Here is a 22167-nt window from a genome sequence, read left to right as displayed (position 1 = left end):
TTTTCTTTTTTTTATTGTTATGTTAATCCCCATACATTACATCATTAGTTTTAGATATAGTGTTCCATGATTCATTGTTTGTGCTAACACCCAGTGCTCCATGCAGAACATGCCCTCCTCAATACCCATCACCAGGCTAACCCATCCTCCCACCCCCCTCCCCTCTAGAACCCTCTCAAGATAGTTTTTAAAGTGTATTACATGGGGGCGCCTGGGTGACTCAGTCGTTAAGCGTCTGCCTTTGGCTAAGGTCATGATCCCAGGGTCCTGGGATCGAGCCCCGCATCGGGCTCCCTGCTCCGCGGGAAGCCTGCTTCTCCCTCTCCTACTCCCCCTGCTTGTGTTCCTTCTCTCACTATGTCTCTGTCAAATAAATAAATAAAATCTTTAAAAAAAAATAAAGTGTATTCCATGAACAAATTATAGAGGCATCTGGCTGGCTCAGTCGATAGAGCATGCAACTCTTTAGGGCCGTAAGTTTGAGCCCCATGTTGGGGGTAGAAATAAGTAAATAAGTAAAATAAATAAAATTACTCAAAAAAAAAAAAGGTAAATAAATAAACTTTAAAAATAACAAAACCTATTAATAAGACCAGGGAGCAAAATGGGATTTTAGGATCCTTTGACATGACCTTCTCACTCAGCATAATCCTGAAGGATATGCGTTTGTTACTTCCTGTATTCGCCTTTAACAATGAGATATTTTAAGTTAAGGGAAAAAGTTGTGAATTTGGATGAATGTAGTTCTGAATGATAAACAAACGTAATCCAGTGGTGCTTGTTAAGTCTTCCACAGCCTGGACTTCAAACTCAGGACTTGCGCCCACCTCCTGATAAGATCTTCTGCAGAGATCTGACCTCTGTCCAAGTCATTTTCAAATCAAAAAGCTTTGAACTCCTGGCAGGTTGACGGCTTGGACCTTGGGTGTTTATCAAGAGCTTCCTCAAGATTGAAAGGGTGACTCCATTGCCAGCCCCGGCTCCCCGGAGCTTCCCCCTTGTGAGAGCTGGCACCCAGCCAGGACCTTAGAACTTCAAGGAATGGGTTTATGCATCACCTCCATATGGCACATAGTAGACACGTAGCTCATTACAGAGCTTAACTTACTAAATAAAAAGTGGCTACAGTAAGTCACGGAATCACTGGCTCTGACTCCACCTTGTGCAGCCTGGAATGAGTGCTTGTTTTTGGCTGTCCAGAAGCTCCTTCTCTTTGCTGCCTCTTGACCTTCACAAGAGGGAATGATGACCGTGCCCCTTCGCATCCCTACCTGTTCAATGCCAGTGACTCAATATGAACAATACCGTGCACAGGTATGCACCTCCACACTGACCTGGGCCCCCAGCAGGCTGGCTGCGAGCTCTCCGCGCTGGGGGGGGGTCACCCACTTACACTTTGCAGAGCAGGTGCAGGGCTTTCTAACACCCAGGACACCCTGGGGAATCTTCTGAGCTGACGTCAGAAACATTTCAGGGCTCTCCGATGCTTTCTACAGAGAATATGTGGGCCTCCACTTATTTTCTTCTTGTACGACTACAATTATGCACCTAAAACGAATTCTGACCTCCTACCCTCCTAGCTCTCTCCCAACATCTGTACTGTCCACCTCTCAATTTGCTACACTGCAGCCACAGGCCACACCAGCTTCGTTTGGGGTTTTTTCAAACACGCCAGACTTGTTCCCAACCCCAGTTCTTTGCACTGCTCTCCCTATGCCTGGAACAACCTTCCTCTGGTTCTTCCCATGGCTGCCTTCTCTCATTATGCAGGTCTTAGCTCAAATATCATCTCCTCAGAGACCTGTCCATGTTATAAAAAAGATACAAGCCTAATAAATCTTCAGTCTGTCACAATTTCCTCTATAGCACTTAATAGAATCTGCAATTAACTTGTTCATTACCTGGGCCCTTCACTAGAATATTAGCTCTGGGAAGACACCATGTCAGATGCCCCATTGCTATTCTGTTAGTTCACATACTTCCTCATCCTATAAAAGGGCAAGAGCAGATTGCTGGAACGATTTGGTTGCCAGAACATCTTCAAGGTCGGGCCAGCCCTTCAGTTCAGATACTAAGAGGGACTGGGCAGAATTTTCTTGGTGAAGCACCGGTGTTTACAAAATCAGTGTAGGTGCTCAATATATAGATATTGAACAAAGAAATGAGCTAGCATCCAAGTGGCTTTCTTTGCTGCAGGGTCGGACAAAAAGAGACACCAGGAGATACAACAGAAGGAACGAGCCCCTTCTTGGCCAGATAACATCACAGATTGCTGATCTTCCCCAGCAGGAAAGGGAAGTCAGTGTCTAAACCAGCTCTAACAAGCAGAAACTAATCACAGCCAGGCCCAATACAAACCCGGACAAGAAGCTTTTATAACCATAAGGCTTATTTACCCAGATCCCTTGTGGGTAGGAGAAATCAATCCTTGTTCTAAAGTATTCTGAAGCTGACCCAATGATGTAGCCATACCAAATTTTACTTCAGCATGTTGGAGAAGCAGCTCCTAATTTATAGCCATCTTGGCATCTCTACAGAATTGGGTGGACATAGTTCAGAATCTGATGTTATAATAATAATTAAAAAAAATGCCCTTGTGCTTCCTTTTGAGGGACTTAGTGATATTATGGGAAATTGGCTGTGAAAATACTCTCAAATACTAGATACTAAGAAATGGTTAAAGTTTTTAGGTGTTACAGTTTTTTATGTTATATTTTTTAAAAATAAGAGTACTTATCTTTGAAAGACACATACCAAAATATTTACAGAGAAAACAGGGGCTGAAATTTACTTCAAAATAATTGCAGAGGAAGCAAAGTGGGCGGGAGTACGGACAACACGGGACTGGCCCGGGCCCAGAGCGGCTGAAGTGGGGTGGTGGGTCTTTGGGAGTCAAACTATTTGCTCTACTCTGTACAGCTGACACATTCCCTAACAGAAAGGCTTTTTTTTTTTTTTTTTAAAGATTTTATTTATTTATTTGACAGAGAGAGAGACAGCGAGAGAGGGAACACAAGCAGGCGGAGTGGGAGAGGGAGAAGCAGGCTTCCCGCGGAGCAGGAGCCCGATGCGGGGCTCGATCCCAGGACGCTGGGATCCTGACCTGAAACGAAGGCAGACACTCAATGACTGAGCCACCCAGGCGCCCCCAGAAAGGCTTTTTTAAAAAGCCCTTTAAGCCAAGTCATTTTCACTTGTGGAATTAAAGAAGTTACCTGAAGGGGCACCTGGGTGGCTCAGTCTGTTGAGTGTCTGACTCTTGATTTCGGCTCAGGTCATGATCTCAGGGTCGTGAGATGGAGCCCCACACTGGACTCCACGCTGGGTGTGAGGCCTGCTTAGGATTCTCGCTCTCCCTCTGCACCCACCCCATCCCCTCCCCGCAGGGTCTCTAAAAAATAAATGAATAAATAAATAACAATAAATAAATAAAGAAGTTACCTGAAGGTGAAGGTTTCCCCTTTCCAGTCTTGCAGGGGGTGCTCCTGGATGATGGCCGGGGTCAAAGGGGAGTTCTGCCGTGGGGACTTGGAATGGGGCAGAGTCCCCATGTGACTGAAGTTATCACAGGACCTGATGGGAGGAGGGCCTTTTTTCTTCCGTGGGAGGGTACCATGTATAGACACGTCTTGATAGGCATCTGTGTGATGCTCAGCCGGAGGGGACTTGCTGCTCAGAAGGTCCATGGACGAGGCTAGAGGGAACTGATGATTCACCGGCATGTTTCTGGGAAGGCTCACAAATTTTCCCGCAGCCATGATTCTCAACTCCTCTAAGGGGAAAAGAAAGAGCGAAGGCATGAATCTTAGACCATCATAAGAACTGACTTCCTACTCACAAAAGGAAATGGAAATGTACCGTTTAACAAAAGAACAGGTTCGTGGAGCATTAACAGACAAACAGTGCATGGCATCACTGGTGAAATTTAATACAAATGGGAAGTTTATTCATGTCCCTTTTTTGATCCTACAGAGGAATTCTCCCGGGTTAGCAACAAATCCCCGGATGGAAAAGGGCAACCATGTTTCAGAGACTCCAGAGGCACATGAACCATTTTATTATTTCAGATGACTGAAGCTGATGGAAAAGCATGACTAACAAAAAAGACTATTGAGGAAGTACTCAAGGTTTCGATATAAGTGCATTAGAGAACACAGTATAAATGTTAGTTAGCTCATGTCTTTCCACCACCGTGTACGCGATAAGAACAGGTGGAGATTACTGGAATTCCTCAGCTGCTAGAAGGCCTCCAGTGCCAGACCAACCCCTCAGTTGTGCTACCCAGGGCAACGGGGCAGAATTTTTCCGGCAAAGACCTGGTGCTTACAAATAAATCAATGTACTCTAATTAACGAAGACGGGCCAGGGTCAGGGGTGAGGAGGTGGGTCACTCCTCCATACATCAGTGGACTCAGCTGCAGAGGAAAGCCACTGGGGTGAGGGATCCGTGTACACTGTCCCCCAGAGGGGTCGGGAACCCGCCTGCCACCAGCAGGGTTAAGCAACACGCGTGCTGCCTGTGTAGTCAGGGAAGAGTGGGAAGGAAGAGAAATAAGACAAAAAGGAGGTAGAGGGGAGAGCACGGAAAGAAAAGGAAAATGTGTACTAGGTTGTATGCAAAAGCAGACCCAACAATTATGCCCAGTTATGATCACTAATAGAAACGTTCGCCCCGAGCAAGAGACAGCACCCAGTCACCTCCCTCCAATAAACAAACTATGGTTTTGACCTAAGCCAAATTATGTAAGTCATTTTTAAGGCCAACGTGTAGAGGAGAAGAAACACACGCCTGAATAAAAATTAGAACTAGTCCCTGGAGACATTAAGGATCCAGAATCTGTCCCACCCGCCAGGGTACCAGACTGGTCTGGACAACACAGCAGCACAACTCCGCCTGCCTGATGCACTGGCCTCCCCGAGATTGGGGAGCAGAACATTCCTTTGCTCTGCACTCTGTTCCAAAGCCCCGCAGCCCCCATTCCTCACAGGCCACCCTTTCCACTGCAAAGACGACAGCTCGGAGTGAAAATCATCACTTAATAGTACCCCTGCAGAGTCAGTTCCACAAAGGAACTGGGGCCTTGGGACACCGCTTGAAGACAAGCAAGAACACTGCTCCAGAATCTCACGGGTAGCATGCAGATCCGGGATAAAGGCAGCGCAAGGGAAACAACAGACAACAAAAACATCCACAAAGTCGCTTCACCTGCAACAGACGGAAACACACAAGCGCTGGGGGCTGGAGGGAAGGAAACCCTTCACTCAAGGTATATAATCCTAAGGCTGTCCTCAGTTCTTTCCCAAACCTGGTCATTCTGGGGCCTGTCTGCTCCACATCTGTGACCACACAGAAGGCCTGGCTCACGGCGGGCGCGGAACAATAGGACTGTGAGTCCCCGTGTGGGCCGCTCCCGGGTCTGGCCAGTACCGGGCACACAGTCAGCACTTACTCAATGTTAGTCATCATTATCTAAAAAGAAATCCAAGCTCCCTGGCCCTCCCCGCCTGACCACCAGTGATGTAAGCCGACTAGGATTCCCTTACTCTGCACACACAAACACGCACGCGCGCGTGCACACACACACACACACCCTGCCCCCCACAGCTGTGAATGCTTGCCTGTCCAAGCTGTCAGCACCCTCTTCAGAGGGAGGCCTAGATCATTCCAAAGAACCTGCTGGGGAGGCCCAGGGCAGCCCACAGAACCTCCTTCTATGCAAAGGGCCATAGTGTTGATCAACTATTTCCAGGTTATTATGATGGGGTAAAGGTTGCCCCAGCTCCCATGTTTCTGGCCACAGGTTTCCTCTCTGCTTATCCAAGATCTCGATTTCAAGATTGGGCCAAAGTGCTCAAGAATGCCCTTCAGCAAGTTTCCCATACCTGTTTATTCTCTGAGTTGAGGGTTAACACCTGCCTTTCCTACTTTCGATTCAACAAATATTTAAATACTTCCTCCATATAAGATACTCAGAGAATCAATGCCGTATAAGCCCCAATCCCGGACTAGGAACTCTATCCTACGACTCATCAATAGGGACCCTTCACATGCTGGAGGGAAGAATAATTACTTTGAACAAAATGATTTGAGGAGGATCTCAGAGAGGGCGATGCCGGAGACGAAGCATTTTGGAGGGATTTTGAAAGGTCGAGAATTGTACGGAAAAGCCTTCTGAGAGGATGCTAGCATGGCAGATGCAGAGAGGCAAGGAGGTGCCTCCAAGGGCTCACGAACTACAAGCTGGGCTGTGTGGCTCGCATGGAGACGTCAAGAAGCATTTCCTAGAAGCCCAGCTTAGGACTGTATCATGAAGTCTTAAAACTGTGTCGAGGGGTCTGGACTGGACTGTAGGTGCTAGAGAAGATCTGGAAGGGAGCGATAGAAGCCAGTCTGTGCCCAGGTAGGTAACTCTGGTACTTCTGGAAAGAAGGGAGGCAGGCCGGCCAGTCAAGCTGTTGGCCACAAGCCAGCGAGGAAGGATTTCGAACTCTGTCCTCGGGCAGCGGCCAGGCAAAGGAGGGACAGAGGGAAAAAGGAGGAACTCGAGGCCACACCCACGGGAGGACAGTAGGATGCTGTAACATGCTGAGTGGTAAAGAAGAGGACTCCTGGGGGAGGGAGGCTGACAAGCTGGCCACTGAGCTGGGGAGTGTGAGGAGCCAATGGGGCAGTTCAGTCTAGGAGGTAAGATACTGGTATGTTCACTTAGGAGCCAGGACAGGATGTAGATTTTTAAGAATCATCAACATAAAGGGAATATTTAAACCAGAGAGTAGATCCCTTAGCTTGTTATTATCAGCTGTGATAACAGATGTGAAGGTACCTCTTAAACTGTCAGGAACCATACAATATCCATGAATTATATCCCTGCTCTCTCTCACCATGGCTGCACCTGAAGGCCGGGGGGGGGGGGGGGGGGGGGGGGGGGGGGGGCAGTCCTCAAGCTGGTTGCATGTAAGAATCCTCTGGGAAGCTTTTAAAATCCTGGCACCCGGGGCGCCTGGGTGGCTCAGTCGGTTAAGCGTCTGACTCTTGATTTCGGCTCGGGTCATGATCTCAGGGTTGTGGGATCGAGCCCGGCATCTGGCTCTGCGCTCAGCCTGGAGTCGGCTTGTCTCTCTACTCCTCCCCCTGCTTATGCTCGCTTGCTCTCTCTTTCTCAATAAATAAAATGCCGACACCCAGCGAAACCAGAACCTTGGTGGGTACAACCCTGGCATCGATCTTTTGAAAGCCACCAGTACTGTCCAAAGTGGAGCCAGGGATGAGGACCACCGGATAAGCAAGTCTCTTTGGTACCGAGCAACTTACAGTCAGATTTGGCTACCCGAGGAAAAGAACAGAATGACAATGAGGAGGGGTCAGTAAATAGAAGCATCAATTCATTCTTCTCTTCACCACACATGTATGTAAGGCCTCCTACATGGTGGGGCACTGTGACTGGTATTGGGGACAGTGTCAAACAACAGTACTCACGAGCTTACTACTCTGTGGTGGAAGCAGACAGACCATGTGCTGGTGATTCCCAGTGCTACTGGAGCATACAGAGTGGGGCCCAGGGTCTAGACCCAGCTAGTGGCCAGAAAAGGCTTCCCTGCGGATGCGATGCTGAGCTGAATGATGTGAAGCAGAGTTTAATAACTGGAGGGAGAAGATTATTCAAGCTGAAACCTCCAGAGAAGTCTCAGCTGCAGACAAATTGGAAATATGTAAGTCGGGCTCCCCTCTACAACCCACTGCCCCTAAATTGGGACTCTTCCCCCATTAAAATCCAGGCTTGCCCTATGTGTACTCACTTGGAAGACTGGCTCACCTGGGCCCTATGTCAAGCTTGAATCAGCCTAAGAGTGGCAGAGGTAGGTGCAGATCAGAGACAGAACTCCTAAAAAATACAGCTGAAAGTGGGGCATGGGGTAGAAGGGGAACCATAGGTGGAAGAAACTCATTTACAACCTTACTACAGGGTAGTCCCTGTATTTCCTACTTGAGCTTTATTTGCTTTTATTTTTTCCATACTCTAGAAACCTAAGGCAAATCCAAGGGATAGAAGTACATGGTGTGTAGTTGGAATCTAGGTTCAGGGTAAGTATCTTTCATTTTCTTTTGAAGATTTTATTTATTTGAGAGAGAGGGAGAGCACGAGTGAGGGGTGGGGAGAGGGAGAAGCAGACTCCCCAAGGAGCAAGGAGCCCAACTTGGGGCTCCAGGGCTCGATCCCAGGACCCAGGATCACGAACTGAGCCAAAGGCAGACACTTAACCGACTGAGCCACCCAGGTGCCCCAAGTACCTTTCATTTTTGAGAGCAAAGCCACTTAACCACATTTTACTCCACAAGGCAGAATCTCAGAGTGTTATATATAGGTAGGATCTCAGAGAATCAAACCCAGAGAAAGGAAGTAAATGCTCATTCACTCAATATATATTGTCTGAGGGCTTACAATGTACTGGGGATGAGGACATAATAAACTTGACAAGGTCCTGCTCTCATGAAGCCTAAGTTGTGATGGGGTAGGATGGTAGGGGAGAGTTTGGGGGGTGGTTCCAGTCAACACAGACAAGAAAACAAACCAGATAATATCCCAGCATCAGTGTCCTAAAGAACAACAAACCAGGATGAAATGATAGAACATACTGGTTGGGACAGAGAGCTAGTTTAGATTAGGGTAGTGTGGGAGGGCTTCTCTGAAAAGGTTCCTGAAAAAAGAGAACCAGTCAAGAGAAGATGGGAACAGAGTTCCAGGCAGGGGACTGCGCAAATCGAAGGTCATGAGGTGGGCATATGTAGTTGGAAAAGCATGGTGAAGACTAACCCCAAATCTCCACTTCCTGGCTCCCACGTTTTCTCTACTTGGAGATGCTTCTGTCTCAATGTTCCTAGCCATTACGTACTTCTTATGTACTATGTGATTTTTTTTTTTTTTTAATCAAACATGGTATGATTCAGAACCTAGGCTTTGAAGTAAGACATTCACAGGGTCAAATCCCTACTCTGCCATTTACTTCCTAGCTGTGTGGCCTGGAACAAGTTACTCAACCTCTCTGACAGTTTCTCATTTGTAAAAATGGATTAAAAAATACCTCTTTTGTGGGGTTGCCCTGAAAAGTAAATGCGACTGTGTATGGAAAGCCCTTGACATACGGCAAGCACTCAATAAATAGCAGGTCTCCTCTCAGCAGGTCAGGGACCAGGTCTGTCTTGCTTGTCATCGTATCCCTAGTACAAAGCTCACAAAAGAAGTCACTGCTTCTGGGAAAGACTGCAGCCAGGAAGGATGGCGAGGTGAATGTTTTAACTCAGAGTCACGGACACATAGAGGCACACTGAGAGAGCCTATATGCAGTCTTTAAAAGAAAAGCCCAGGTGAGACTTTGGCCACCTGACGTCACCTCTCTCCACTATGCAGGTAAACAGACACGGTGTCCTGATTCAGTCTAATGCCAGACCTTGGAATATATACAAAGGTCAAAGATTCTGTATCTTGACATGAAGATATGAGACCTTTGTGAATGGTCAAAGAGCTGAAATCTCAATAGGGACAAGAGTGAGCCTGACAAACTCCCAACCTCTGTGCTACCTTCCTGACCCTACTCACGAAGTGCTCGGTAAGAGCGGCCCAACCCGCTCGCTCTGCACAGGTGTCCCCAAGAAACGCATGAGCATGTGCGAGTCAAGGCAGAGACAGGCAGGCCACTTGTTTGGATTTTTCCAGTTTATTTCTAAAATGAGCTATTTCCAAGTTAAACTTACAGATGGTCACCTAATGTGGACATTAAAAACTTTGTCTTATTTGAAACTCTGGAAATGTAACTGCCTCAGCTGCCCAATTATGACCCCAACAGAGAATTTTTCATTTGGATATGTAGTTTTATAACCTCTCTGCAGAGTCAGACAGGAAGAGAAGACGGAACTGCCACACATTAAAACTTGGCTTATGCACTTAGAATGAAGTTTTTCTTCAGTGTAGAAATTAAGAGTATCCCTAATTTCGAAGTAAATTTATGAAGTCTAGCCAAGTGATTGAAGTATGAATTCTTCCATGGATTGTATTTCAAGCAACACAGCATAGAATTTACATGATAAAGTTCTTAAGCTTAGCATTCATTTGACAAGCAGTCCTTTCTATATGAATAGGAGATTGAAATCTTGGTTAGTCATCTGGAAATGCCAGGCTTCTCAGCAGGTTTAGAGAAAGCTGGAGTCAGAAGGTGAGGGAGCCCCTGGCATGGCAAGCCTTTTACATTATACTCCATACACTCCCCTGCACACCCCCATACAACCGCTTGGCCTGTGGCTTCTCCACTAAGCACGGATGCTCTGCTGAACCCCCCCTCTCCCAGCACCGAGGCCTCCCCTTCCTCCCGCCTCTGTCCTTGGCAACGTGCAGGGAGATTATACGCTCTCAAACTGACCTTCCCTCCGCCAATGTATTTTCCTTGGACAGATCTGTGTAGCCTTGGGAGATAAGAGTCAAGGTTTAAAAGAAATCTCTGAACGCCTGGCTCCACTCTCTATCCCAGCCAATGGCTTTGGGCGAAAGCACAGGCGAGGTTAGGCAAACGCTCTTGCCCCTTCGCACCTTTCTTCAAGGCAGTTAATACCAAAATCAGAGTTTTCCACCCCAGCCACGAACCACCGTGTTGCCCAGCTGCTTCGGAGCCCACTCGACCGCTCCCAGACAAGCGTCTACACCTGATCAAACTTTTAAAGTGGTGGCAGCCGCTGCCGCTAGGGAAAGAGGGGCTGAGATCGAACGTCTTCCAGTCGCGTCCACCGTGCCTCTCTTCACCTCCCCTCCCCTCCCCTCCCCGACACAGAGGGAGCGACACAACCAACTATTCATTCTTTCTCAACAAAGGCAGGGAGGGAGGGGGATGTTGTCAACAGTTACTGGGCAGGCTCCTTCGCTTTCTTTGCAAAGTTTCCAAGAGATTAGTGGAGAAACTCGCCTCCTCCAAGCCCCGGGCTTCCAGCGGAGCCCCTAGGCCCCCGCGCCCCCCGACCCCCGCAAAGAAGGACGCGACGAGCCGAGCAAGGGCGGTGGGCCGAGCAGCCGGGACGCGCGGGGGGTGGGGGTGGGGGTGGGGGTCGGGAGAGACCAGCGCCCAGGAAGATGTCGCTCGAGAACAAGGAGCAGAGATGCTCACCGCTGGACGCTGAGCGGCTCCCGCCGCGGGCCACGTCTGGGGGGTATCAGCCAGTTCCGAGGGCCCCGAGGGCACAAGCGGCGTCCGCACTTCAGCCACTCCCGCCCCTAAACGCCAACTCTGCTGGGGGCAGGGGGAGCGCTGGCTCAACTTTCCCCCTATCCTAACTTTCTCCAACAAACTTCCCAGCCCGTCCTCCCAGAGGAGTGGGGAGGCCGAGGCGCCCCGGGACGAGCAGCACCCCCGCGGGACGCGCGGCAGACACTCACCTCCCCGCGCGGCGCTCGGTGCCCGGGTTCTCCGGCTAGGGGCTCAGAGGCGCCGCTCGGCGGCCCCCCAGGCCGCGGCTGCTCCGGGGGCACGGGCCGCTCATGGTCGGCGGGGCGCGCTCGCAGAGAAGCCCCGTGAGCGCGGCTCACCCGTGCGCCGGGCTGCTCCGGCGGCTCCCGCGGCTCCGGCGGCTCCCGCGGCTCCGGCGGCTCCCGCGGCTCCGGCTCCCGCCCCGGCGGCTACAGGCGCGGCTCTGAGCCCGCGGCGCGCGCTCCAGCCCTCAACTGGTGATTTGCGGCGCCGCGGCCCCACCCCGGCGAGCCGATTCGCGCGGCCTCGCGGAACCCCCCGCGACATTTACATGGCGTGACCTGCCTTGCCCTCCTCTGCTGGGTTCTAGAGTTTGGTTCTCCTCGTATCTCCCCAAAACACCAGCCTTGAAGTGTAGATTGGCCACTTGCTCGCTGTACCCCTCCTGAGGGACAACCCTACCTATTCCACTCCTCCCCCTTCCCCGCGTTAGGTAATTATCTAGCAGATCTGCTTTGCTGTCTGCAGACACCTGGCTGGCTTGCAGTTTAAGGGGCTTTGATGAGACAAAGATCCAGGTAACCACAAATAACCAAACCATGGAACAGGCAAATCAGTCACAGCCACCTGGACAAACTGAAAGCAAAGTGGGAAATGGAATTGGCATTTCAGTACTAGGTAGGATTTAGTGGGGTAAAAAATGGAGCCAACTGGAGGTCTCACACTATCAGGTATCAAGACCCATTATAAAGCTACAGACATAGTAATTGGCAACAAGGATAGACAAACTGACCAATAGAATAGAGAGTCCAGAAGCTGATCTACATTAAATGGTCCCAATTTATGTCAGAGATGCTACCCTGAGGCATTGAGAGAAGACGGTATGTCTTTTCAGGAAGTGATGCTGGATCAACTGATACCCACAGGCAGGAAAAGGAAGACTCTTGACCCCAACCTCATACCATGTCAAAAATAGTCAATTCCAGATGGATTTTAAATCTAAATGTGCAAGAGAAAACAATAAAACTATTCGAAGTAAAAATCAAAAAAACATCGTCACGACCTCGAGGTAGGCAAAGACTCCTTAAACACATACAGTACTAACTATAAAGGAAAAAACTGATCATTGGACAACATTAAAATTAAGAACTATTCCTCAGAAGACACCTAGTGAAAAGTCAAGCCACAAAGGGAGAAAAGATCATTGCAACACATGTATCCAATAAAGGACTTGTACACAGGATCTATAAAGAATGCTTACAGACCAGCAAGAAAAGGGCAGAATATCTGACTGAAAATGGGGAGAATATTTGAACAGCATTTCTCAAAAGGGGATAAACAGGCATTTCTCAAAACAAAACGAGAAACATATGAAAAGTTTCTCAATTACTAATCATCCCAGAAATGAAAACTGAAGTTGCAACGTCTCACTTTACACCCACCAGAATGGATAAAATTGGAGAACTTCAAATAACACTTTACAGACCTGTTTGGCTAAATTAACATGTAGCCTGTGACCCAGCAAATCCGTCCCTAGGTATCTTGTCTACTCAACAGAGATGTGTGTACATATTCACCAAAGACACGTTCAAAAACGTTTATAGCATCTCTCTTTATAACAGCCCCAAAGAAACCACCGAAATGTCCTTCAGTGCGAGAGATATAAGCTCTGGGTAATAATATACAGTAATAACAACTACTTCTATACCCAACAAGATCATGACTCTCACAAATAGGATGTTAGTGAAAGAAGCTGAACACAAAAGGATACATACTACATACTTCTATTTATGTGAATTCCAAAAACAGTCAAAACATATCTATGTTGTTAAAGGTAAAGATAGTGGTTATCTTGAGGGTTGGGTTATCTTGAGGGATAGTGGTTATCTTGAGTGGGTTATCTTGAGGGTTAGGTTGGGTAGTGATGGAAAGGGAGCCCAGAGGGGGCTCCAGATGCTGGTAATATTCTGTTTCTTGATCCAGGTGCTGGTTATATAGATGTGTCTATTTTATAAAAATTAACTGTCCTTCATTTTATAAAAACTAATTGGTTTGTGCATTGCTCTCCTCGCATGTTCTACTCCAATAAAAATGTTTTAAAAATTGTGCCATGTTGGGTATTTTTTTTAGAGGGGGTAGGGGCAGAGGGAGGAGAGAGAAACTCAAGCATGCTCCATGCCCAGGACAGACCTGGGGCTCAATCTCACCACCCTGAGGTCATGACCTGAGCTGAAATCAAGAATCGAAAGCTTAACCGACTGAGCCACCCAGGCACCCCTATGTTGGGTATATGTTATGTCATTTTCATCCCTTTAAGAAAGAATTATTGGCAAGTCTGTAAGATTCTAAGTACAACATCTTTAAGAATGAGTTTCTACATTTTCCTCATAGGTGTTTTTGTGGGTTGGTTTTGATCTTCCCTACCTCATGAGAAGCACACACTTTTTATTTTTGTTGAATTTTCCTGAAATGTTTAGTGCAGTGAATGTCAGACCAGCTGGTATGTATCTCAACTGAATTATCAGAAATACACTTACTTTCTTCTGCTCTGAAGTGTCACTGAAAACAGTGATAAAACCTATATTGGATTTTCTTGATTTTCAAAATTCCCTAGGCACCTACTATATGTAAAGTTTCTACTTTTTTTTTAAAATATTTTATTTATTTATTTGACAGAGAGAGAGATAGTGAGAGCAGGAACCCAAGCAGGGGGAGTGGGAGAGGGAGAAGCAGGCTTCCCGCCAAGCAAGGAGCCCGATGCGGGGCTCGATCCCAGGACCCTGGGATCATGACCTGAGCCAAAGGCAGACGCTTAATGACTGAGCCACCCAGGCGCCCCTAAAGTTTCTACTTTGTGGAGCATGATAGGGAGGTAGCAATAAAGAAAGACTAGACAACTCACATGTAGAGAGGCCTTGGGCAAGTCACTGTTTCTCTCAGTCCCTCCATTTCCTCATGAGTGAGTGAGTGAGTGAACGCATGTGAGGAGTCAAGGAAATAACGAATGTGAAAGTGCCTGGCATATAGTAGTTATCATTAACTATACTCTAATTCCTGACACGTTCTATGTGTTCACAACACCCCTGCGAGATAGGAAGCATCTTTAGCCCCATTTATATGGGAGAAAATAGACTCGGAAAGGTTAAGTAATGTCAACCATAAATCCATTCAACAAATATTTGTTGCATGCCTACTATGTGCCTCATCCATAGTGAGAGGCAGAGTCAGAATTTGAATCAGGTGTTTTAACTTCAAGTCCAGTGGTCTTTCCACCACACAACTACTTCACACTTGTATCCCCAGTACCTAGCTCATAGTAGGTGCTCAATTCATTAATGGATGGATAGTAGTATTTTTGATATACAGTTGACCCTTGAGCAACATGGGTTTGAACTGCGCAGGTCCACTTATATGAGGATTTTTTTTTTTTTTTTTTGATAGAGGACAGTACTGTAAGTGTATGCTCTCTTCCTCAGGATTTTCTCAGTAACATTTTATTTTCTCTGACTTACTTTATTGTAACAATACAGTATATAATACATGTAACATACAAAATATGTGTTAACTGTCTGTGTAAGGTAAGGCTTCTGGTCAACCAGAGGTTATTAGTAGCTAAGTTTTTGGAAAGTAAAAAATTACATAAACTAAATTTTCAACTGCACTGTCAGTGCCCCTAAACCCTGCATTGCTCAAGGGTCAACCATAATTTTCTGATTAGGTAATATCGAGAAATATAGTGGTATACAATGAAAAGTGCCCTTCCCGACTCTGTCTCCCATCTGCCCAGTCCCCCTCCCACCATAGTCAAAACTGCTATTAACATCATGTATGCCTTAGCAGAGTTTCTTTAAGTGTGTGTGTGTGTTATCCCCAGCCCCTACACAGGAAGTAACATACTATACCCACAGTTCTACACTTTGCTTTTTTTTTTCCACTTAACAGTATATCTTGGAGATTTTCTCATAGTAGTGCATTGTACTCCTTTGAAGAGATGTGCTATAATTTATTCCATCAGTGCCCTACTCATGGACATTTAAGTTATTTCCAATCCTTTCCTATTACAAACAATACTGCAATGAATAATCTTGTATATATGCCATTGGTGTGTCTAAGTATATCCATAAAATAAATTTCCAGGGGTAAAATTCCTGAGTCAAAGGGTATATGCTTTTGTAATTCCAATAAATGATGCCAAATTGCCTTCCATTGGGACTGTGCCAATTTATACCTCCCAGCAATATAAGAAAATGTCTATTTTCCCCGCATGCTGAGCAGAAGATCTATATTAAACTTGTAAATTTTTGTCAACCTTCTAAGTAAAATGTGAATTTTAGTGCAATTTTAATTTGCATTTCTCTTATAATAAGTGAGGCTGCTCATCTTTTCATGTTCAGTGGCCATTTATTTTTCCCTTTTGGAATTTCTACTCCCACTTTTCTATCCATTTGTAGGTCAGTAGGGAAGTCAACTCAGCTTCCAAAAGGTCTGTGTGATGGCTGCCAACTCAGTTAGATTGGCTAGAGAAGTCACTGTAGGAGGTCCATGGCTGGAAAGACCCTCAAATACTTACCGCATGAGTGAGTGAGCAAAAAAAGAGATGCAGTTCTTGAATACAGAGGCTCATTCTCTATACAAGCTACGCCTCGACCTGATGGTCTACATTTGAACTACCCGTTTGGGGACTTGCCTCATCACCAAACCCTGGACACGTGTTCCCCAGTTACTTTCTTAATTTAATGACCAGCTTTGCATGAATAAGCTTCTCAATTTAACAACTGAAAGAGAATACACCAAAATATCTCTGGATAATTATGGAATTCCAGATTGTTTGAATTTCCACATTTACAAAGCTCTCCTTTTCAGGTTTTTCTTTCCCAGGAAACATGTATTATTTTTACCATTAAAAATGTCACTTAGAGGGGCACCTGGGTGGCTCAATCGGTTAAGCGTCTGCCTTCCGCTCAGGTCATGATCCCAGGGTCCTGGGATCGAGTCCCACATCAGGCTCCCTGCTCAGTGGGGCGCCTGCTTCTCCCTCTTCCTCTGCCCCTCTCCTCTGTTCCGTGCTCTCTCTCTCTCTCTCAAATAAGTAAATAAAATCTTAAAAAAAAAATGTCACTTTGGGGCACCTGGGGGGCTCAGTTGGTTAAGCATCTGCCTTCGGCTCAGGTCATGATCCTGGAGTCCTGGGATTGAGCCCCGAGTCGGGCTCCCTGCTCAGTGGGGAGTCTGCTTCTCTCTCTCCCTCAGCCCCTCCCTGCCCCGCTCTCTCTCCCACTCGCTGTCTCTCTGAAATAAGTAAGTAAAATCTTTTTTTTAAAATGTCACTTAGAAAACAAATTCATAAGGCCCTACCTTATGGAAAGCATCACTAGCCTGAGGAGATAGGAAGCCGAGTATGTCATCAGATAGCATAGCACAGATACAGAGCGAGAGAAGCCCTGGCTCAGCAGAGGTCCCCTGTGCTGTGGAGCAGAGAGGAAGGAGAGCTGCAAAGTACTGGAGACAGACTGTTGATGCTGGTGAAATAAAGGAGAAGGGGGAGTTTTGGAAAAGAAATGCTTCACTCTGGAAATGAAGAAAGAGGAAACACATGTATGTAAAACCTAGTACAATGGCCACTTGGCTGCCATCTTGAATTATGCCGGGAAAGGGCTCAGTCTAGATGTTGCAGGTTGCCCCAGCCTGGGGTGGAGGGGAGCCTTGCCAGCATTGTCCAGTGCAGCAGAAGGAACCTGGAAAGTTGGAGGAAATGAAGGGAACATGAAGCCTGCCAGCTCCGCTACACAGGAGGGGTCAAACTGAAAGAAAAACCTGACTTGTTTAGATGTACTAATTCAATCTTTGATAACAAAGTTGGCTTCCCAGATAAGTGGGTGTCAGCCTAATAGAATGGCTTGTGGGATGTCGGTAGGACTCGCTCTCTGTCTTAAAAAAAAAAAAAAAATCTTCCTAACAATGTTATCACTTAAAACTCCATGATGAGCTGCTCATTCCTTTGTGTTAGGCCCCAACGTCCCTCCACAGTCCTCTGTTCTGTAAAACAATGCTGATCCTTACTGGATGACCTCATAGAACATGGGCTCCGAATGTGTCCTTTGCCTGGCAGCTCTACTTTGAGGAATCTGTCCTGCAGAAATACTCACCTGTACGCACGAAGACATTCACGGCAGCACTGATCGAGGTTTAAATAAAAAAGGGTTTATCTGCAGAAGGATGACTAAATTACAGCACGGCGAGTCTATGGCGCACACTCTGCAACTGATAAGAATGAGGTAATTCTTTAGGAACTGATGCCGAAAGGTATCTGAAATATCACTAGGTGAAAAAAGCAAATTGCTCCATTAACGTAAAAACAAGCTTATATATTTGTGTGGGTTTATATGTGTCTACATGTACAAAATGTGTGAAATAATTTTCTTTTTTTTTTTTTTTAAGATTTATTTATTTATTTGGAGGGAAGGCGCAGAGGACGAAGGAGACAAAGTCTTAAGCAGACTCTGCACTGAGTGGGAAGCCAGACGCAGGGCTCAATCTCAGGGTCCTGAGATCACAACCTGAGCTGAAACTAAGAGCCAGATACTTAACTGACTGTGCCACCCAGAATTTTCTCCCATCAAACTGAGAGGTGAAATTGACAGGTGAGCAGGCGGGGACTTTGCTTTTTCCTTCATGTTATTCTAAACTGTTTGAATTTCTTCCTTGAGCACTGACTGCTTTCATAATTAATGATAATTTACATAGCGCTTACTATGTGCCAGGTACCATTCTAAGAGCTTTATGTATATTATTAACTCTTTAATTCCAACAATAATCTTATGAGGTGGCACTATTCTTATCCCTTTTTATGGATGAGGGCATGGTCCCTGTCCAGGTCACACAGCGATATGAAAAGGTGCTGAGCTTTGAACCCAGGCCATCTGGCTCAGGCTTGTGCTCTGAATCACTAGATTATAGTAATTGAAAAAAAAAAAAATGATACAAACAAACAAACAGCACTGCTTTTAGAGTCAGACATACCTGCATTTGAATCCCAGTTTTTGCTGATTAGCTACATGATTCTTAGCAAGTGTCTTACTTCTATGTCAGTTTCCCCAACTGTAAAATGGGGATGATAGATGCATACCTCATAAAACTGCTATGAGAACCACACAAAATACATTCGGTGCCCAGCACTTAGTGAGCGCTTGTTAAATATAGATTATTTCCTCTACTGAGATTAAATTACCAGCCCTTTAGTGAATTTTTTTTTTTAAAGATTTTTATTTATTTATTTGAGAGAGAGAGAATGAGAGACAGTGAGCGCATGAGAGGGGGGAGGGTCAGAGGGAGAAGCAGACTCCCTGCCGAGCAGGGAGCCCGATGTGGGACTCGATCCCGGGACTCCAGGATCATGACCTGAGCCGAAGGCAGTCGCTTAACCAACTGAGCCACCCAGGCGCCCCCCCTTTAGTGAATTTTAATTTAATTGGCTGTTTTCTTGATTGGCTGTCTGGAAGCATCTGGTGCTTCCGGGGTAAGCAGAGAAGGGGGACTTGGGTATAAGGGGGAGAGTGCTAAATTAACCCTTCACCTTTTGCACAGTTTTGCCTGAAGCCAGTGCAGTTAAGAAAATAAAATTAATGGGGCGCCTGGGTGGCTCAGTCGGTTAAACATCTGCCTTTGCCCAGGTCATGATCTCAGGGTCCTGGGATCGAGCCCCGCATTGGGCTCCCTGCTCCGCGGGAAGCCTGCTTCTCCCTCTCCCACTCCCCCTGCTTGTGTTCCCTCTCTCGCTGTCTCTCTCTCTGTCAAATAAATAAATAAAATCTTCAAAAAAAAAAAAAGAAAATAAATAAAATTAATAATACTTATATGGGTTTTTAAATCATTCTGGGGTAAAATATCATCATCCCCATTTTTTGAAAGAGGGCCATGTGGTTCAGGGTTTTGCCCATGGGCAAATTAAATAACAGAACAACAGAACTGAACCCATTAAACAACGGAGCCGGGGCTGAAATGTAGATTTTTCTCATTCTACATTCCCTCCTCTTTCCTTACTGCCTGACTAGGTGTGGGGATGTCATGGCTGAGAGGTGGTGGCGGCAGCCTCCCAGAAGGAGAGCCCTATAGTAACGATGACAGTATGGGAGTGATCAGTGATGTGCCTCTGGGGGAGATGATCCATCAGTTCACAGGCTGCTGTAGCTGAGTGGGGACAATGGCCTCCTCCACACCTCAGAGCTGAAGTTGATTCACTGACAAATGTGACAGACCCCCTCCCTATGGGGTCCACACAGCCCAGGGGGGCAGATTACACTATCCCTTTCTCTCAGCTGTTTATGGTGCTTATCTTTACAGTAGTCATCATTCTACAGAACAGGACACACACCATCCTGGAGGACACTGGTGACCTCAGCAGGCAGGTGGCTGCCGGGAGGGAGGGAGGCGGTGGAGGGTTCAGAGTGGAGCCTTGCTCATTGCTCCCAGCCTAGCAACTTCTTGACTCTGCCTGATCCTTCCTCATTTTCCACTAGAGAGTACAGAGGTCAGGCAGGAACCAAGGAAGGACGTTCTGTTTGTGAGGCTCCAACCATGCCGCCCGTTTTTTCAGGCTCAGTCGATCCCTGCCAGGTGGGGGTTATTACCATTCTCAGAAGGAAGAGATGCAGAATTCTCAGCCTTTTTCCCGACAAGACATGAATGTTGTATAACTCACTCCCAGGGGAGCGCCAGGGCTGTGCAATCCCAGGGCAGGATCCCACAACTTTCTCTTTCACTCAGGACACCTTTTGCTGGCCAAAATGTGGATAATTATTAAAGCTGGGGTTTGTCACACTATTTTCTTTACTTTTGTGTATGCTTGAAAAATGTCATGATGGGGCGCCTGGGTGGCTCAGATGGTTAAGCGTCTGCCTTCGGCTCAGGTCCGATTCCAGGGTCTTGGGATTGGGCTCCCGGCTCAGCAGGGAGCCTGCTTCTCCCTCTCCCTCTGCCTCTCTCCCTGCTCACGCTCTCTCTCTCTCTCTGTATCTCTTTGTCTCAAATGAATAAATAAAATCTTAAAAAAAAAAAAGAAAAATGTCACGATGAACAGTTAAAATTTAAATTTAAAAAGCCCTTTGGAATGCAAGTGCATGGAAGTGATGTTATGATAGAGACAATCTTGTGTCTGCCAGTGATTTCTTAAATACATTGTTCACTGTATGCAGGATCTGCAGTACTGCGTTATCAATAACGAGATGCTCGCCACACACCTCAATACCCAAGTGCAAGGGCTGGGAGAGCAAGTTGGAGGGCTGGGTGAGGTCATCAACTTGGTCCCTTCCTCTTTGGTTCCTTCTTCACATGAACCCCTTCCTCCTCGATACACACACAACTCAGTTGGTATGGGACACTCCTCTTGGGTGGTGACCATGTGGAACTCCTTTGAAGGGTTTTCTTGACAGTACCAAGATTACCAAAAGGTAAGGACACAGTCCAGGGCCCCTAGAATTAGTATAGGTGTCTGCAGTGAGGGGCAGAGCCAAAGGTTCTACGGGAGGAAAAAACAGCCTGAATTCAAATTTGTAGCTATGTTCACCAGCACTAGACTAAGAGCTTTACATACATCATCTGGATCAATCACTTCAGCAACCCAGACAGGTGAAGCCCATTTTATAGATGAGCAAGCAGAGGCCGAGTAACCAGCCAAGTTCACATAGCTAAGATGTTGAGGCCCCTCAGCTGGACTTCCTGACGCCACTGCCTACATCCCCTCCCAGCGTGAACCCCTGTTTCTTAGAGTGAGCAGGAGAGTTTGGGTTGAGGTGCTTGAAAATGGCATGAATTGTGAGCTGGGTTAGCTCTGTGCCCAGTACTTGGTGGGCATTCGATAGATATTTGAGAACTGGACTTTTGAACAGTGGTGGGAGTTTCCAGTGGGTTAGGGATCACAGTCTGGGCCTCCCCATACACTTGAACTTCCCCCATGGCAGGAAACCACATAGACGGGTCACAGGTGCGAACTGTGAAGTCCCGGGTGCCCGCCCCCAGCCCCCACTCCATCCTCAGAGCACTTCTACCCAGCCAGGGGTCTGGGAACAGTAGTCTCACCATCCCTGAGGGGGGCTTGTCAGAAGTGCTGAAACTCTGCTCAGTGTCAAATTTCTGCTCCACCCCAGACCAGCTGACTCAAAACCCACATTTCCCTAGCCTCCCAGGTGATTGTGCATAAGGCCCTGCCTCGGCTCAGCAACCTTCCTAAAGGGGAATGTGCCAGTCATCATCCTCGTCATCACCAGGCAGCCTGAGGAAAATCCCTTTTTTCTATTGTAGATTTCCTATCATAGATTTAGGGGGGCTAAGCTGCTGCCCTAATCTCCTCTTGCCTGAAGGACCCATCTGAAATGAGAATGGGAGGCGGACTTCTTGGTTGTCAGCGTTTCCAGGAAGTTTAAACCCCTGTGTGCTCCCCATGTGACCTCGTCTGTCTCTGCCTTGGGGCTCATGAACTTGGAAGGCATAAGAAGAGCTCTTCCTCACAGGGTGACCAGGCAGTGACAAATGTGCCACATGGAAGGAAATTAGTGAATAATCCTTGCATATTTTGAAGTGAGTCACATTGGCCTTTCTTAGACACGGTACTCCAGATGATTACACTCGGAGTTTCTGTTTCTTGCTTCAGAGTATACTATTAATGAACATCTAGACAGTGTTCCCCAAAGTACAAGGCGCTGGGGACAGCAGGTCAGCTGGTCC

The 22167-nt window shown here is 46.9% G+C and overlaps 1 protein-coding gene across 5 annotated transcripts in view; it reads right to left on the bottom strand.

Annotated features, from left to right (window-relative positions):
• Nucleotides 1–22167, bottom strand: part of BCAR3 (BCAR3 adaptor protein, NSP family member) — a 239328-nt gene that overhangs the window by 98582 nt on the left and 118579 nt on the right. For 2 of the 5 annotated variants that reach the window (XM_032423373.1, XM_032423364.1), the window contains exon 2: nucleotides 3442–3772. In XM_032423373.1, the coding sequence (XP_032279264.1) occupies nucleotides 3442–3758 (317 nt within the window). In that variant the 5' untranslated portion in view covers nucleotides 3759–3772. Of the gene's footprint in view, nucleotides 1–3441; nucleotides 3773–11417; nucleotides 11567–22167 lie in introns of those variants that run through there. The other 3 variants (XM_032423358.1, XM_032423381.1, XM_032423392.1) reach the window with 3 other exon arrangements.

Source organism: Phoca vitulina, unplaced genomic scaffold (assembly GCF_004348235.1).
Source record: "Phoca vitulina isolate PV1807 unplaced genomic scaffold, GSC_HSeal_1.0 scaffold2, whole genome shotgun sequence".
Classification (NCBI taxonomy): domain Eukaryota; kingdom Metazoa; phylum Chordata; class Mammalia; order Carnivora; family Phocidae; genus Phoca; species Phoca vitulina.
The sequence above is the reverse complement of the archived record's forward strand: the minus strand, read 5'-3'. Positions and strand labels throughout refer to the sequence as shown.